General features: G+C 41.5%; 1 protein-coding gene across 17 annotated transcripts in view; it reads right to left on the bottom strand.

The window, feature by feature from the left end:
• Dys (Dystrophin) overlaps positions 1-18593 on the bottom strand; it is a 131225-nt gene that overhangs the window by 14096 nt on the left and 98536 nt on the right. For 12 of the 17 annotated variants that reach the window (XM_070281399.1, XM_070281400.1, XM_070281404.1 and 9 more), the window contains 2 exons: positions 16807-16964; positions 8283-8333 (listed from right to left, as the gene is read on the bottom strand). In XM_070281399.1, coding sequence (XP_070137500.1) covers positions 8283-8333; positions 16807-16964 — 209 coding nt within the window. The remainder of the gene's footprint in view (positions 1-8282; positions 8334-16806; positions 16965-18593) is intronic. The other 5 variants (XM_043212507.2, XM_070281405.1, XM_070281394.1 and 2 more) reach the window with 1 other exon arrangement.

Raw genomic sequence — 18593 nt, 5'->3', positions numbered from 1 at the left:
GGAGCAGGGTTTTCATGGCATGGGTTTTCATGGCACACCTGCTGCCAGGATAGATCGTATCCTTCCTCCAACAACAATGGCTCAAAGCCAAAAGCAATGGCAAAGCATGCAGGCAACTTTTGCCTCGTGCCATTGATGGCTAGATACTCACCGACACACACACATGTCTGGCCATTTATGGCTTTGAATCTTCATTTTCCTTAGACAATGACAAAAAAGGAGGATAATAGATAAAATTAAGTGCAACTGCAGCAGACACAGGAGGGCAGCAGGAGGGGTGCTCGCAGTAGGATATGGGTTGGCATTGTGTCGATAAAGCCAAAAGGACTCTGGCTGGGGAATCTCCAGTCAAGAGGTAAGAGGAAAGCCCGGCAAAGTCATGGATGCCATTAATAAAGTGCATTGAATTGGCTGCTCTGCACTCAGCACAAAATGGTGTTAAATCTTGGCTGTGCTGTCCCCCCTTTTCGGCCTTTTGGGTAAACCGTTTAACGAAATTGTTGGACAAACATGGAATAATGGCTCAGGGAGTTGTATGCATAAGCCATTAATTATAAAGTCAGATGAGAAAGTTGTCACGAAACTTCCGCATTGACTTGATATATTATCACTATGGATAGTACCCCTCTACAATCTAAATCGAACAATATTTTAACAAGGGAAAGTTTTCAAGGAAGTGTTCTGTTTTAAATACTAAGATACAAGATATCAGAGAAATTTTACTTCTGAGGTGAACGCGAGGCAAGTATATTTTATTGATTACTAAAGGTAGAAAGATTAAACATTTTTTCGATAAGCTAAACAGAATAAAACATGACTTACAGCTTTAAGCTGTTATCGTTGGAGTTAACCCACTTCCCGAATGAAATTAACTCACTGATGTTACCTGTTACCTCTTATCGTTATCACATTACTTTCCCCCCTTCGAATCGCTCGGCAACCAGATGCTTGTAATCAACTTTCACTCGCACCTTAGCAAAATATTAGTCGAACAAATTGAATTTAGCATTCTGGGAAGCACTCGAGCTCCCCACCGGAGAACCCTTTACGCCTTTTGAACGGAAACTTTGCGTAACCTTTTCCCCGGGAAATTCGTGGGAAACACGCAGCCCCCGGCGAAACTTTTCAACTGTAATAAGAATAAAACGAGTTTTAACCTTTGCCATCTAGGTTAACCCTCCTTCAGACATTAGCATCAAATTTCATCGAAATGTTCCCGCAACAATTTCACGCAAATTTCTTTTCTGTAATAACTTTAAGAGCAGTCCATGGGGCGGGACGGAAAAAGGATCACCATTGACACCTACGCACGAGTCCCGAAAAGGGACCAAGCTTATCCGCCCTGCCCGTGGCCATTATCTTTATGCCGAGACAATAATAATTTTTAATGAGTTGTAAAGCATTTTTACAACTCTCCGTTTACAACACTCCGCGGCTAAGAGGCCGGCCGGTCTTGGAGGCTAAGAGAAAAGCGAAAGTCGAGCACCTGAATTGGTATGCCCCGCGCATTCATACAATATGTATTTATCATGTATATTTGGTTATACATTACTTTTGATGGCTCAATTTCCGCTGCGGTGCCAACTTCCGTGCGCCGCCTTCAATGAGCCGAAACAAAACACGCCCAAAAACCGAAAAGGTTGGAAAAATGCGAAAAAAATGAAGTCGAAAAACAAACAAGTTGGCTCAGAGCTCGGAAAGTTGGGTGATATGCGTGATTAAGCACTGACTGGTGGTCCCCTCCCCTATGATTTTGTATTTTTTGCACCAAGCCCAGGTCTGGCTTACATGATTGTTCTCTCTTTATCCGGAGACAAAAAACTGAAGCGGAAAAAATAATGATAAATATGCTGGAATCTATTCGAAATCGAGGGGACTTTGTGTAGGCGGGTGTGGCACTTAATGGATTTTCTGCTGAATGCCAAATGAACAAGTCCCGCGTCCCCAAAGGGGTGGAGGCTCCTCCTCCGATGTTACCAGAATGATTTCCACACTGAGTGGTTTCCAGTTGTCAAGGTAACTGAAATGCGATTATCAAAAACTCCCCATAGTAATTAATTTACTTATGTCACAGCAAATATTAAGTTATCTAAGACCGAAAACAGTTACGCTTTCTATGCTAGCTAGTGAAATAAATGAAATGACTTTCCGTGATTCGTTTTCGATTTCCTGATTTATTCCCCATCTACTTACAGCCCCCTAAATCGGCTTAGATGTGATTCTCTGCTGGTGCCTCCCCAGCTTTGCTTTTTGTTAGTTGCAGTTCACTAATTAAGTGGATCTAAGCGCTTTCCAAACAGCCAAATGCGGATGGCAGACGCCGGGCTTTAAAGCTTCTGCCGAGAGCCAGACAGCGGAATCGATTAAGAGCCGTGTGGAAGTCTGGGGATGGGGCGGTGGCACCCAAGGCGTAGCCGGAGTCTATGGACAGTGTAATATATTTGCATTAACCCAGTGACACATTTTGACATAATCTGATTAATTGGCGTGTAAAGGAGAAATAAATTGAGCGGCGACTAATGAAGCGAAGCCCGAGGGAAGCTGGGAGATGGAGCTGGAGCTGGCTGACAACTGGCGCCGGGAACAGAGGACGCCCACATGATAAGTGGCTCGATCTGAAAGGGGTCTGCAACCGGGACTATCTTCCCATAAAATGTTCCTGCAATGCAATAATTTGAGCTAACGAATGCTGATAGATTTTACATTGCCTGTCAGCCGCCAGCACTGCAGGAAAAAAGGTTAACCAAAAGATCCTACAACTATTATCTAGTTGGGGCTAGTTTACTATATTTTTGACAGTGTACACTCTAACGCGAATAGCTAATTGATGTCAACGGCTCGACGGCAGCTGAAACCAGGAAGATTGAGCAACCAGGCCAGACCACAATATGTTGCTCCGATCTGCGACTGCTCCGCTGGCAACTCTATCAAAAGACGTGTCAATGGGTGGGGGGCGGCGTTTTGGCTTTTCTTGTGGTGCGCGTCTCAGTGTCTCAAAGCCCCCACTTAACCGCCAACGCCGCAAAATCAATCAGGCAGAGCCAGCCAGGCCAAAGCGGCCCCCAGTCGCCTTTTTCAATTTATTAAATGACATTTGCTTAGCATATTCGCCTAGATTTCTTTACACAAAATTTTCGCCAGCGGCCCCAAAGCATCAATTTTTAATTTCATTAGCATGGAGGGCATAACCCACTTCACCCCAGCAAAGCCCCGCGTAAACCGCGGCCTAGCTTTTCCATACTTTGTTTTTTTTTTGGGATTTTCGTTTTTCATTATCTGTTTTTCCAATTTGCATTTGCCGGTTTCTGTTTTCTTGCTCGCCATTTTCCGGTTCATGCGTTGCTCGCATTTGAATTTTAAATGATTATTGATTTTACATTTCTGGCCGGCAGTACGGAGTGTACTATGTAGTTGGGCTTCCGAATTGCTGTCGATTTAGCCACTGGCCTATTTTTAAATCAATTCGGTGGTCGCTCGGCTCAGGGTCAAATATACTTGCTAATTACCCAAAGTGCAGGGTTCGAGATCTTTGAACAGAAGCCCCCCTCATTGACCAAAGTTTATTTTTCTCTCTGGCCAAAAGCTGGAAAAGGTAAACAAATCCTAACGATGGCTAAATAAATATTCATGAAGGAATAAACAAAAGGTGTGCGAGCAAAAAACAGATTTTATCCATCAGCCACCTCCATTACTCAACTGGTCAACAGATGTTGCCAATTTGGCCTCTTAAAGGCCATTTTAAATCTTTTAAGTTGAATATTACCTTTTCCAGGTGGGAGATTATGAGGGTATTTACTCAGAATCTATCCCATTTCGTCCGGAGACTAAGCTAGTTGGGCCCCAAGCAAAGTGCTGCTCATAAAACATTTCTACGTGGCTTATCGAATTCGGTTTCTGTTTATCCATTGAACAGCCAAACATTTTAGATAAAAGCTCTGACTAATCAGACCGGCAACCCACAAAAGAGTCAGTACCCCCATCCCAGATCCCTCCATAAAGGTAATCCTGAAAAGGTTTATTTAATAAATAAATTGCAGAGAAATTGCGCAGCTCAGTGGGTGGATGGTTGGATGAGTGGATGGGTCCATGGATCAATGGATGGGTGAGTTTTGGTCGTTCGGTCACACACCGAATGTATTTATTCAATTAAATCATAAAGAGAAATGTTTATATTGCGCTGCTATGCAAATACAAATATAATTGCCAAAAATATTGTTATGCAGGTTTGAGCTCAAACTATGCCAATAAAAATCGATCCCGAAATTATTTTGAATTTCTATTCAAATGCGTTCCATATTCGGTATAATTGGACTTCTTCCTCTGAAATCTTGTTAGGCAATCATTAAAGAAACATTAGAGACATTGTCGCCGGAAAAGCGTCTCCGTTTTAAACTTTCTTTTTCGCTGGCAACTTTACAATAGTTTGGGAATGCTTCACGGCTGACTAAGTACGCCGGATTCGATTTGGTTGGCGGTCTTTGATGCGGGCCGAGCTCTGACGTTGATTAATGACTGAAGTCCGAGGCAAGCATCCCATGGATAACTAACTAAATTTCCTCTCCTCGGGTACATTTTCTGCTCAATTGGGTTGTCAACATTTGGACAAACATTTGAGCTCATTAGAGCATTCGGAATTATGAATACTTGACTTCAGTTACAGTCGAACGAGAGCTCCAGATTGTGGGACTGCCTTCTGGGTAATCTGTTTGCTCCAGTGATTTGCATAAAATGTGATTGAAGGAAGAGTGGAGTGTGGAGCGATGGCTGGGAACAAACAGAGAATTTGACTTTGGCCGCGTTTAACCTTAACAGTTCAGGCCCACCAACTCCAGCCAGGGACCCCGCTTTAATTGAGCTGTCGCCCGAAAAGAGGCGCAGGAAATTTAATTGAGTGCAACTGCATAATTGCTCAATTAAAGTGATTGTGTCAGCAGAGAAAGAGCTGCCGTGGCAGTGGCAGAGGCAACATCAGCCGATAAACACGCCACAATTAGTGCAGCAATTTTTTAATTGATTGAAACAGAACTGACATCGACTCCCCATTGACAGCTGCCGTGTTTTCTATTCATTTCTACTCCGCGGGTGCGTGAGGAGGCGCACAAAAACTTATCTGGCAGCTGGCTTCGGCCCCCGGGTTACGTGTGGAAGCGGGAGTCTCGTCTTGTCCAATAAACCGAATTGTCCCAATCTGTAAATATTTCACACAGAGCACAGAGCCAGGCCAAGCCGGGCAGAACAATTCGAGCGAACAAAGCGGAGCTGCCAATTCAGATTACCTGAATTGCGCCACTTTTCAGATACTTTTCTGCGGAGATACATGGCTGCAAATGCCAGTTGCTCATTGAGATACATGGTTTGATTCACGGCTTGCCTGTCGAGCTGCATGCTCTGGGAAATTTGTCACAACTTTGGCCAGATATTTATGTGTATTATTTAACAGCCCAAAATGCTTTTGAGCCAAGTGGGATTTGTCTTCTACTGACAGTTGTAGATACAGGATAAGTTTGCAGGACGAATCTTTCTTTTAGAAGTTTTTATTTTAGTTTCGTTTTTCCTAAAAGTATCCAAAGGATTATAATGGTTCTATCCCATCTTTTGATCATATAGAAAGTTTTATTTTGTCATCTGAAATATGTGCAGCATCTGCAGAAGAGCTAAACTCTCTACCCAACTGGATGCAGATATTTATTTACAGTGAGTAGTTGCACGGAATTGCATTCCCAGGACAGATGTACATAGATACTCCACACCCTGACAACGCCGAAAATGCCCGACTTTCTTATGCAATCCGGCAGATAGTTTTCGCTCGACCCCGCATCCGACTCCTTGGCCACATCCATATCCCCCGAATTGACATGCAAAATGTGTGCTATGGCGCCAGGCTGATGTCTGAGCTGCGACTGCCAGCCATTTATTTGGCGCTGGTGGAATTGAGTTGCATTTGCAAATTGGCACTCGCTGCCTGGCGCTTGCCGCTTGGCGTCGCTCGTCGTTTGCCATTTGAAGTTGCAAGTTGCAGTTGCATCTGCGGGCCTATAAATAAGCACGTCGCACAGTTAACACCATTAACTGCATATTAATTGGCCGAAATAGACACCGGCGGAATGGCGTCGGGATTAAGCCACGATCCGACTGACATTTGTCCAAGTTTAGATACAAATGCCTGTTGCCCCAAGAAGGCATCGCGTGTGCAAGACTCTTCAAATGGCAGGAGGCACTTGGAATGTGCCACGAAATGGGTCTCACATTTCCGCAGTTTTTGGGGGGCGTGGTGGCCGCAAATATGCCAAAATAATATTTGTGCACTAATAAATATGAAGCGGGGGAGACAGCGCCAAGCCAAGACAGTGCAACATGTTGCGCACTTCTTGCAGATACATTTGTACCCTCGCTCGCACACATTCATCACGAACAGTACGCATGCATAAATTAAGTGCAATTAGCATAAACAATTTTCAGCTTTTAGCTCAAGTAGGGGAAGACAACTGCTGGCCGGGGGTGGAGTCAGAGAGTCGTCCTCCAGTTGGGTAAGATGGCGAACACATGTTCGGCAGGCGGGGCACGCCACAGAATCTGTGGCCACAATGCCTGGCGTTCTGCATATAAGGCTGCGCAAGAAATGCAGCTTTTGTGGATAGATTGCTTTTGGCCAAATTTGGCAAGGAGGAGGAATGTTTGGACTTGCGGAGATTTATTAGATGCTTTCCCTGTAAGGCACACTACGAATTCATTTGCGGAAGTTAATGGCAATAAAGTGGAAGACCATATTAAAAGAGAATCTTGCGCCAGATAATAAGTAATAAAAACTGCCAACACCCTTTTAAATTCCCGAAATTAATCCACTTCAAGGAGATAGGGTTACACCCACCTTTTTTTTTTATTATTTCACTGAATGACTACTTGTTTGTTTTCTCCCCAGCCTGGAATGATGATTTCATAATGCAGCTGCAAAAGTTTCAAGTAACCAACTCCGTTGTTTTCTTTTCTGGACGGACTCCTTTTTGAAAGCTCTTCACAGGCGAGGACTCGAAATCGAAAATAAGCAAAAAGCGGGGAAAATGGGGAGAACAGAGCTTCGTTCTTTGATGCAGAACTTAAAACAAAATCCATCAGAAGCACATGGGCTGCTGGTATCCGATCGCTGTCGCTGGTGTTTGTTTACATACATTCCGAGGGACGTGTATACGAGTCTGCATATGCATATTTAAATGCGATTGGACTTAACATATGATGTTTAAATGGCGTTTAGTACGTGAAATGTACGAAAATGTCGAGCACATGGCAAACAACGGCGGCAATCGCAAATTCGCAGACCGCAGTGGGTAAATATGGTATTACACACACAAATAAATAAATAATAAAGTGGGGGGGAACGAAAAGTGAATTCGAGAAATTTAAATGAATTTCGCGAAAGGGGAGACGTGGCTCCGTAATTGGGAAAGCGCCGCCTCATCAGAAACGAAAACCGAAAAGTATTTACAATTATTACTGAAAGCCGATCTTTGTGTGGGAACTGGGTTCCCCCGAATCGGCTATGTTTATATAAACGGACACCAAGGTCGAATCGGTTTTTGGGGTTGTTCGGAATCGCAGTGTCAATAGGTTGAACTAGATTTGAGTAAGTGATGCAAACGACTGGCTGCCAGTCGGAGTATTCCAGCTGACAGCTGGGAGCGACTCCCTAATTGGTCATTGCCCGAGGCTAGAAGTTGTCGGGAAAATCAAAATATTTTGTGACTCACAATTAACATTTCGGTTTAAATTGAGACTTATTGGTGCAGAGTAGATCAGTTTGAGGGATTTCTTATCAAGTGGGTCACCCAAGCCCCGGGTTCGGGTTCAGAATACCCACCAGCAATTCATAAAATACACCACTATGCCCCGCTCAGTTTTATTGGACGGCAGCCGCATTAATTATAAATGATTGTCAACAGCTCCAATAAAAAGCCCACAAACAAAAAATAAATTAAAAGGCAGACACCATATCATCTAAGGAGATAGGGATCTCCCCCAGAACCCGTAAATGCGAAGAGTTATCTGTTATGTTAGAGAAATGTGTCACATTGATGATGGTCTAGATGCTCTACTTGTAATCGGAATGCAAATGGTAATGGGAATTGCTTCAGTGCCGAATGAATATTATGGTTATTGTTGGGTGAGATTTGGGGTCGGGGTCCCGGGCCACACTTGTTGTTTGGGTGCTCGTGGGTTAATAAAATCGGGAATGTAAACAACGGACAGAAATGAGAAAACAAAAGAAAGAAATACTTGGGTGGACATACTTTGAGCGTGTTGGAAATTAGAATTTCCGATACAACTGAAACAGATCGCGTCTGTAAAAATAAAACAAGAAATATGATCACTTAGATTGTTATTAAAAAGCGTATGGTGCATAAATAGTTTTAATAAACAGAAACACAGTATTAGCGATAATTATTAAGCCTCTCCTTCAAGGCTGACATCATCGGTGCGATCGGGAGTGGATGTATGTATATTTTGGTAGGGGTTAACAAACGGAAATCGGCGAGAATTTGGGGCACAGCAGGCAGTCCCCCGGCAGATGCAAATAAATTAACGATATTGATGGAGTTTAGAAAGTTATGGACGAGGCGAGAAAAGTCGAGTGGCCAGCAGATATATAGATATAAGATATGGCAGCTGGCGCCAAAGCATTTGAGAGGCATATGTGCTCTAATTAGCCAACTGACACTGACACCCATTAAAAAGCGGAATAAGTCGAAACAAAGGCTATTTGAAGAGCCTGTTAAGGCAGACGAATGAGCAGCAACTGCAAACCGAGATAAAAATCCGCACAACACGCTCGCCAAGCTTTAAGAAGCTGCGACACAATGTAAATCCAGACGAGATACAAAGATGCAAAGATACAAGATACATGCGTGTGGATGAATCTTGTGTGGAAACAAGAGGCGATGGAGTAACAAGGCTACCAATAACACTTGGAACGATGACAAAGATAAACTGAGCCACTGGGAAGGATGTGAGAGATGCGAGAAGGACAAGGAGTAGCAACGAGGCAAATAAAGCGACAACTTTAACAAATAAACGAGCCCAACGACTAAATCACCTTATGCCAAGCCCAGCATAAGGTTCCAGAATTCAATAAAATGCAAAGTAAATAATAATAAACGACCTTGCCAGCGAGGATTTCTCGCAGTTCCTGGAGCCATATTTTCGCTCCACTTCCCTACAGCCCCACATCCCCACTCCACCCACGTGGTCTGGCCTGGCTTGGTCTCCTTTTTGACAGTTCAACGTGGGATATTAAAATACATCCACACACACACATGCTCAGAAAAAGACACCTCCGGAGATTTCACTCTCCGAGATGCAAATGAGATTTTCCCTGAATCCGCTGGAATCGGAGAACCCAGAACGGAGCTTATCTGGCGATACTCTGGCAGGCAATTAAATGGACAAGTCACCGGCACCGTTTGCCATACGAACACAAATATTTGACAGAATGCAATTATTCAGGGAATCGGCTTAAAGACGGACTCTTCAACAGGTGACACAGAAAGAAATATTATATAAATATTCAATTATTGCAAGAAAAATAATTAAGATTATTTCTCCCTCATAATCAGTAAGAGTGGAAATTTTTAATAAATTTTATTTTTCCATTTTGTAATTTTTAGACGCCAAAAGCTGAGCTAGCAATATTTTTCTTAACGCCGTTGTCATATTTTTTTCACTTGTTCCCATCGCGAGAGAGAAAACGAACTTATTATTAATTTATTTATAGTTAGTGGTTGGTTTATTTTATTTCCCAGCAAGCCAGTAAATATAATTTTGTACTGAACACGCTCTGGCAGAATCGAAATAAAACAAAGTTGGTGAAAAGTCCGCACAATTTTAAACGTGACTGTTACAAAGAATTTTGTTTCATTTATCACACACACAAATGTACAAGCTCTTCTGTTTTTTTCTCCTTTTTTTAAATTTTATATGTATTTAAGCCAGACTTTTGTTGTTGTTGGTTTTGTTGTTGCCTTGTCGCCGACGTTGACGAAAAATTATTATTATAAATACGACCTTATTACTCTTGTTACTTTCGTTTGTTCTACTGGTACAGAAAATAATAACAAAGTATCTACAAAAAAAACACAACAATTTATATCTGCAATTTTTCTTTTCGCGGTGTTGGCTTACATTTGTGGGAAAGAAGGTGAAGATTTTTCAAAGATGTACATTTATTCTTTGTTTTTTTTCGCACTTGAAAAACACTTGTTTTTAATGATCCTAAGGTTGCTTATTTTCTTTGATTATTTTAGAGGTTTGTTTAGGAAGATCCTTGCAAAGGATTAAACATTGTTAGCTGTTAATGGAATTTTAGTTTTTATTGATTATTATTCATTATTATTTTGTACACTCTTCAATGATCCTTTGATAAATTTCGAATATTTTTTTTTTTACCGGCAGATCGCGATCGCGACAAAAAACGCAACCGAACACGCGAACTGTCCCACTCGGAGTCAGCTGCTTGTTCGAGCCAACAAAAAACCGCGAGCACTGCAGCCACTTGCACTCAAACCGACACTCAAACTCGCACTCACTCGTACTCACACTCCAAAAAAAACGAAAATTGTTCTCTCTTTTAGAACTTGTTGCTCGAACTTTGAGTGTTGTTTATGCTGGGCCCCCGAAGAATTCTTGTACCTTTATATCTTCTTCTTGTAGAAGCTTAACTATGCTCACTCCCCCGCTCGCAACCGCTTTGCCATTCACTCTCTCCGGTTTGGTTGGCTCATTAAGTGGATGTTGTCTTGTCGAGTGGGCCCATGAGTGGCGCTCTCGAGTGTTGTTATAATTTTTCAATCTGCCAGATACTTCAGCCGACCGCCGCCACTGCCTTCCACCTTCCTCTGGTTTATTTATTACCCCAGTTTTGGGCTCTTTTCGATACAATTTATAAGTGCATTTGAATGGTCTGGTATTTTTTGTCTTTATCGTCCCGCATTTCATCCGATTCGGGGTTTGGTTTTATTTGTTTTCTTTATGGCAGTTTTATTTGATAATTTACACGCATTTTTTGTGCGATTTTTTTCTCCGAATTTCGTTTTTGAATGAACGATTTGTTGTGACTCACAATGAATCCGAATGAGTGTGTGAGTGGAAATAAAAGGGTTCAGATCGTTACGAGGATATCGTTTATCAATTAGAACTTTTAACCAAAAAAAAACAAAATAATCTAAACCAAAAAAAAGCAAGCCATGTCATAGATTCCTAAAATATCGTATGCATTTCTTTTACTTCCCAGACTTCCCTATTCGACTGCAAATCTCATAAACAAACATAGCAGACAAAAATGTGCTTCCTTCTGTCTTTTTTTGGCAAAAAAAAAAAGAAAAGGAAAAACTGAATAGAGAAATGCAAAATTGGAAAATAATTTTCCCCGTTTGGCCGTTCACACGTGACAAAGTGTGAAAAATGCCTCCACTCATAAGTGAGAAAATTTCTTCGTTTTGTATCTTTTTGTGGGATTGTCTTAAGCCTACACTTGCCACAAAAGGCGGGGAAAAGGATGTGGAGACCAAATTTATGAACTGCAGACGCGACAGAAAGTGAGATGGAGCCAGTGGAGACAAATCCTCAGCTATAGTTCGTTTGTCTCTCGGTTTGTGGACTGCAGCCGGAAAATCTATTTTCGAGCGCATAATTTTCTTCTCCAGTCTGACACCTTATAGGGCAGTATTCCTCCGCCATCGTCCTCCCTACACCCTTACCGCGTCTGAATATTTATCTTCGGCAAGGCGATTTGTCGTGTGCCACAGAAAAAAAAACAAAATTGAAAGACCAGAGACCAAAAATGTATCTTAGCAATCTTTGACTCTGCCTTGCTTTCGGATTTCCTGAATTTGTAAATTGAAATTGAATTCTCCTCTGCTGTCTTTTCGTTTTCTAATTGTTTTCTTTGCTTGTCGGGCCTGACTCGATTCGTGTTAGTATAAATTTTTCAATTTTGTCTCTGGCATTTATAAATGATGATGAATGGGCCAAGGTTTCCTTCGAAACTTCCGATGATGAATACTAATTGAAACAGCTAACTGGGAAAACCAAGACAATGGAAATTCTGGGGTTAATTTGTAAATATCCTTGGGGAAAATGTAACTAAACATATTTACCAATTAAATTTATTTGCCAACAACTAAAAGTAGCGCAAATAAAAATAAGTCAATAAATTTCGTATTCCTTTAAATCTCTAAAAATAATATATTTTTCATTCAACAATGCCCCAAAGGACGGAAATATTTTACATTTTTATGCAATGCTTTGACATATTTTAATAATGGCATGTTCAAAACACAAAAATAAACATTTAAGTAAAAAATATATACGAATTTTACATAATAAACGAATTTCACGACACCACCTCAGGTTCAATTATAGGGAAAGCAAAGCCAATTAGAGAACGATATGATGGAAAATTGTGGCCCGTGGCAAATATTTACAGAATGCTTGTTTTTGCTAGCCACCCCGTCTATCCACCCAGAAAAAAGCAGAAAAACATACAAAATGGCAAATATTTATGAAATGAAAATCCCCGACCCCGCCAGAAGGGTCAAGAGGGTGAAATTGGAAAAAGTTGACTGCCGCACAAAATGGCGCCGTTAGCCACTGGAAAGCGAGGACCAGGAGCTGGGCAAAAATATTGACAGGACAAATGAATTGGCCACATGGTGAGCCACGTTCCCCATAGAAAGAGAGAGAGTATGTGCTTCAATGTGTGCTTGTGTCTGCGGCAATATAAAGCACAACACGTTTGACAATTATACATTGGTTACATTTCGTGGCATATTTGTGCAGCTTGTGCAAATAACAAAAACGGGAAAAAAAGGACCCGCCACAGAAAGTCAGTCGGGCAGTGCAATATGCGGTTATGGCGCATTGATTGGGGGCGTGGCCAAGAGGGAGAAGAAATATCCTAACATAAAGACAAAGTAATAACACTGATGGAACGAGCGAGTGGGACAAAAAAGGGAGACAGAACATAGCCCGACCATGTTGGCGTGACAATCTATTGATTTCCCAGGCGGTTGACGAGAAATGATATATGTATTTGGCCATATTTGATCCGGTCTATCTGCCATTTTTGCGAACCTCAGCTGGTGTTTCATTTTTTGTTCAACGTTTAATGGGGTTTAAAGGATTTAATGACACGATTTGCGGAACAATTAAATGGCCGTTGAAACAGTGAATGGTTTTTTGTTCAAAAAACCAAACGTATATATACCTCATATTTCTTTAGACTCTATTATATGAATGTAAATGAATTAAAATGACATGAATAAACAATGATTATTTTAAGCCGACACTTGCTTAATTTTTTTATAGCAAAAATGCACAATTTTCATTATGGCAGAACCTACTCCGCCATTTGTCTTAATGTTTGCTTTAAAAATCGTTGCATACTTGCAGGCACTCACATTTTGAAGAGTTTCCGGTTCAGTGGTTTAGGTCTTGGCTAACACTCATGCAATATTTACCAAATTGTTTTATTAGCCTTTGTTCCAACTTTCCCTGCCCGGTAGTAATCTTTGTTGCTAAATCAAAATTTCCATAGATAATATTTCTCCTGGTGTCAACCGAGGCAACTTCCTAAAGTGTGCACATAAATCACAGGCAACAAAGCAACACAGGCACAGACTCTGGCGTACTACACTCTTGCAGCGCACACACTGCGTATGAGTGATTTATTAAACTATTTCATGGCAAAGTGAGAGGACGAGTAACTAAATTGATTTCGTTATGTGTCCTGGCCTGCATAATAAACCAAACAAACTGCAACAAAAACGTTCATCTTTCACGAGGACATTTTTCAGATTTTCCTCAAAGTGGTTAAGAAGCCAAAGGACAAGGACCCAGAACACCCAGACCTAGACACAGCATCTGTGTCCGAGTGGTCATAAGGGGTTAAATGAGTGGCCAGTGTGTGAGTGCGAGACCAACAGCTTCAATATCTACCACATGTGGTTAAATTATGGCCACTGCTGACAGCCCTTCAGCATCCGTTCTATTGCCAGTTCAGTGCAAGTATTTTTCCACCAGTTTTCCCGGAAATCAATGAAACATATTTCAAAGCGTTAAGCAATTGCTTTTTAGCGTCCATTCAGCATGGCTCTGTGGACTGCCAATGCCACAATTTGCGCCACCCGACCCCATGCCCGACATTCCGCATTTTAAGTGGTCAAGCTCGGATTCAATTCGATTCTCTCGAGCGTGACCCCACATGGGGATTCACGCATTCTGCGAGGACCCACAAATTCTCGCACTGCTCTCCCATTGACTCCATAAAATTCAGAGTTTCGCATTATTTGCCAAATGAGCCAGAAGTAGTTAAGGGGACATGTCTCTCCTAGTCACGAGTTTCTTGCCCAGAACCTTTTCATTAGCATGGAAGCCACCGACTCGTAAGCTGATTGAGTTTGCGTGTGATTGCCGAGGAATTTCGGCGTGTCTGTGATGTCGATGGACACAATGCATCATTCAAAGCTGGAATACTAGGGAGGAAGTACCATTCGCAATGATTGAAGACCCTTGCAGGGCAATGCATTCTTGCTTGTCTATGTGAGGGCCAATCGAGCTTCATTAGGGTTGCATATTTGATGGCAAAACCTTGTTGATGGAAGTTGAGGAATGCTATTCTCATGACAGTGTAGCCATTACGTGCCTTATCAAAAGCATTGAAGTTTAATTTTCATAAGGAACACGTCAAGGAACTCGTATGTTTAAATATGTATTTCTTAAAGCTAGATTCCATGTACTCTCTCAATGGTTTCTATTACCGTCTGGTTATATATAAAATAAACTTTTTCCACTTTCTGCTATGCAAATGCAATTTTCCCAAGGGAAACTTTTCATTCAATTAATAGAAAATTTCTTGGTGTGGTCAATTAACCACGTGGCCACTGTGCTGTGGCTTGGGTGTTGTCTACTAGCCGGGTTTAACTTTGCCACAGCTATTTGGCGACTTCATTTAACGTGGCCCGGACAGGCTCTCATAAAACGAGACCCTCAAAGTTTCAGCCCATCCACACCCAAATACTTTCTCCCTTACCGGTCTGTTTTCCGTTCTGGATCCGTGTAATTGTTTTAAGTTGCATTTATTTAAACTTTTTATATTCGCTGCTGCTATCCAACTTTCCTTCCTGGCAAAACTTTTTTCTTTCATTACTATTTTCATTTTTGCTCGACTGTGTTTTATTTTACGCTTTCACCCCCTTTAGTTTTTTGCATATTGTTAATTTTGTTTCAAGTTCTCCTATCAGTTCGGCCGTGGCATAAAAATTAAAAATACATTTTATGTAAAGGGGGAAAAGTATCGCAAAAATTGTTCACCAACTTTTGCAAGAAGTACGTTTTTCCGAATTTTTTCAGCCGCTTTTAACGTGATTTCATGGCGGCCAAAAATAAAAAATTTATAAATGCACCGAATTTAAAGCCATTTCGAGGAGTCTGCAGTTTTTTGGAGGTGTCGAGTGGCATCGAGAGATTATTTCCACAGCGATTTGAGCAACGAGTTGAATTGGTTGGTATTCAAATGGCTGGAAATCATTTTAGCTGAAGTAGTCTACTTAATTTTGTAGAAACTCCTAAATGAAACAAAAATATTTTAAATTATGGTAAATATTTAAATGGGTCAGTATTTTGTTTGGATCTGACCCATAAAATGGGAAACTATAGTACTCCCTGATGAGATTTTTAAATAAAAAGCAAATAACTCTGATTTATTAGCTTGGTTTCTGTTTGTGGTGGGAATTGGAATTTTGAAATGATTCATTGTTGAGTCTCACTAAAATCTAATCAGCTGCTCCAGTTTAGGAAGGAATACAAGGCTCTTGACATTTTTTTGTTATTTACGACTTATTCCTGCTGCTTTAAGGCAAGGAATTTTCGATTTTTATGACTATTGCCTTTTGGTTGAGCATTGTTTTTCCCTGAATTGTTTTCCGTTGGCCCCTCACTTGGCCGCATTGATTTTCGCTTCGCTGGCCGCTGGGAGTATGCCACACATGCACACACTCTCTCAAATCCTGGCACACTCTCACATTGAGACAGAAACACACACCTACACACACGGGAAAACAGACGAGCGTGGCATACAATATGTGCACTTTATGCGCTTTGATATTTTATACGTTCTGTGTGGGCCACTCAACGAGTTGTTTTTGTTGCCGCTGCCGCTGCCATTGCTGCTGCTGGCTTTGCCCCAAAATGGCGGAGTGGCACATCCCATGTTGTATCCATTGTTTGCACAGTCTGTGTGACATTTTTATGCGATCAAACATTGTTGCATCAAATTTACGGTGCGTATGAGTAACGACAGCAGCAGACAGAAACAGAAACAGAAACAATGAACGAGGAACAGTGAACCATTCAAAGCATTCATGCTGTTGTCCCCGCATTTGTGGTTGAATATATTATGTTGTTGTTCTTTGACGGAATGAAACCCGAACGACAGGCGTCGTAAAAAACACACTTGCATTTATTAGCCCGAAAAAAAAGGCATCAACAGAAAAAGGACAACATTTCCGGAACTCTTTGGTGGTGGTGGCTCGATTTGTTTGTTCGCAGCAGAAGTCATTCAATAAAGTTAGAGGAAATGTACAAGAAATGCGAATTTAATAAAGATTCCTGACAAGCTTAAACTTTTCCCGTTCGTGTCCTAGTTTCATTTGTTTCAAAGTCAAATTGTGAAGCAAGGTTCCACAAATTTCCATAAGACCCACTCAAATTATGAAAATGTCGCAGCGGCAATGAGAGGAAAAGTTGCAAATCTCGACTTACCGTCATGTACTCATCCAGACGATGCTTCCAATTGTCAGATCTATCGATTAGATTGTTCCACTGCTCGGAAAGTTTTCCCACCTCCCGCCGGATGCTGCGTGTTAGCTCCCGGCTCTGCTCCTCGGCGGACAAGTAGCGCGAGTCGGAATCATGGTTGGCTAAAACAAGGAAAGAAATTATGATAAAAAGTGTTACACAGGAAGAAAATGATACGATTTTTGTCTAAAAACCAATACGGAGAATGAAATTTCTTTGTTAGCTAGAAGACGCATATAATCTCTACAAACCTCCAAATATTTATTTCACTGCAAATGATAGCCCCGGAAATTTATGAAAATCAAAAAACCAAAGACAAAGTTCTGACAAAAAAGACAATTGCGCTGCCATTAAAGTGAGGAGCGGCATCTCCGCCTCGTGTCCTCCCCCACTTCCCAAGCCACTGGCACGTACGAGGGTTTATGAATTAGAGATGATATTATGGCTCTTAGTGCCGGTCCAGGTCGATGATTATTCTGGCAAAGCGAACCGGTAGGTATCTTTGATTATGCTGATTGCAGGCTGTGATTAAATTTGCAATAAAATAATCTCGAGTCGGGCAGAATGGACAGGTAAGCCCGGGGGATATGCAAGCTGAAAGTTAAGTGAAAACAAAGGAAAACTCAAATTTGATTCGGGTCTGACCATTTCGATTTGATCGCCAGGGGAATCAATTAGCTGCTCAGAACGTTAAAGCCAAAGTTTCGAGATAAATTCAATAAATATCAATGTCTTTAAGCCATCGATTAGCTTCGATGAGACCGCAAAGCCAGAAACTCAGCTCCGGCAACTTCCTTTCAGACCAGAACGAGAGCTGAAAGACGAGCCTGGCAGTGGGAAGTGGGGAAAATCGAAAAGGAAAAGTGTCAGGAAATTTGAAAGACAAACTGACGCGCTCTTGTGGCGATGGGAAATGCAATAGGAGATTCAGGACGGACAGGGCAACTCACTAACTGACTGACAGACGAATGGCAGCTGCTGCTGCTTCTGCTGCGGCTCGGCTCCTATATGTAGAAAGCCAACACAGTGACACAAAAAAGCACAGCAACAGCGACAACAAGGACAACTCAAAGTTGGCTAAATCCGAATTTAATTTAATGCACGGACGGAGACAGCGCGCAACTTTTATGGCCCAGGGAGAGGTTGGACAGCTGGTAATGTGATGCTGAGAAAATATCGAGAGTTGAATACTTTCCCATTCCTCCGTACAACTCGGATATAATATTCAAATTCAATTTAAAGATTGAGTTTATCGCTCGGCATGTTTTCTGCTTTTTGCTCGCATCAGTGACATTCGTCGGGAGAAACTTTTCGTTTTCAATTCCGACAAGAGGCAAATTTCCTTTCTGGAAAAACTAAACGAAATCTACGGTCTTTGTTCATTTAATCATTAAAATTAATTAAGAACTCCTTGGCAGCCACAGATATATCAAAAATATACCAATTTAAGATTTTGAAATTAAAAACCTAATGCAACGCAAAAAGAATATATTTTCCGAGCAATTAAAACGAGGATAGCTTATAGCTATTAGAGCTGGGAGCTAAGCTGGCTAATTTTTAATTTCAATAATCATTAAAATTCATTTGCTCCCGTTTTCAGAGCACACTCATCCACAAATCGGGCAGCATGGCGCGTCTGGCGAAGTGGCCAGCCACAAATAAACATCAGCATGGCTAAAATCAAAGGCCAAAAGCCTTTGCGAGCGACAGAGATGGTCCGAAATCTCTCCAACAGCTGATGGCAGGCACTA

The sequence above is a fragment of the Drosophila bipectinata genome, chromosome 3R, assembly GCF_030179905.1.
Source record: "Drosophila bipectinata strain 14024-0381.07 chromosome 3R, DbipHiC1v2, whole genome shotgun sequence".
Classification (NCBI taxonomy): domain Eukaryota; kingdom Metazoa; phylum Arthropoda; class Insecta; order Diptera; family Drosophilidae; genus Drosophila; species Drosophila bipectinata.
The sequence above is the reverse complement of the archived record's forward strand: the minus strand, read 5'-3'. Positions and strand labels throughout refer to the sequence as shown.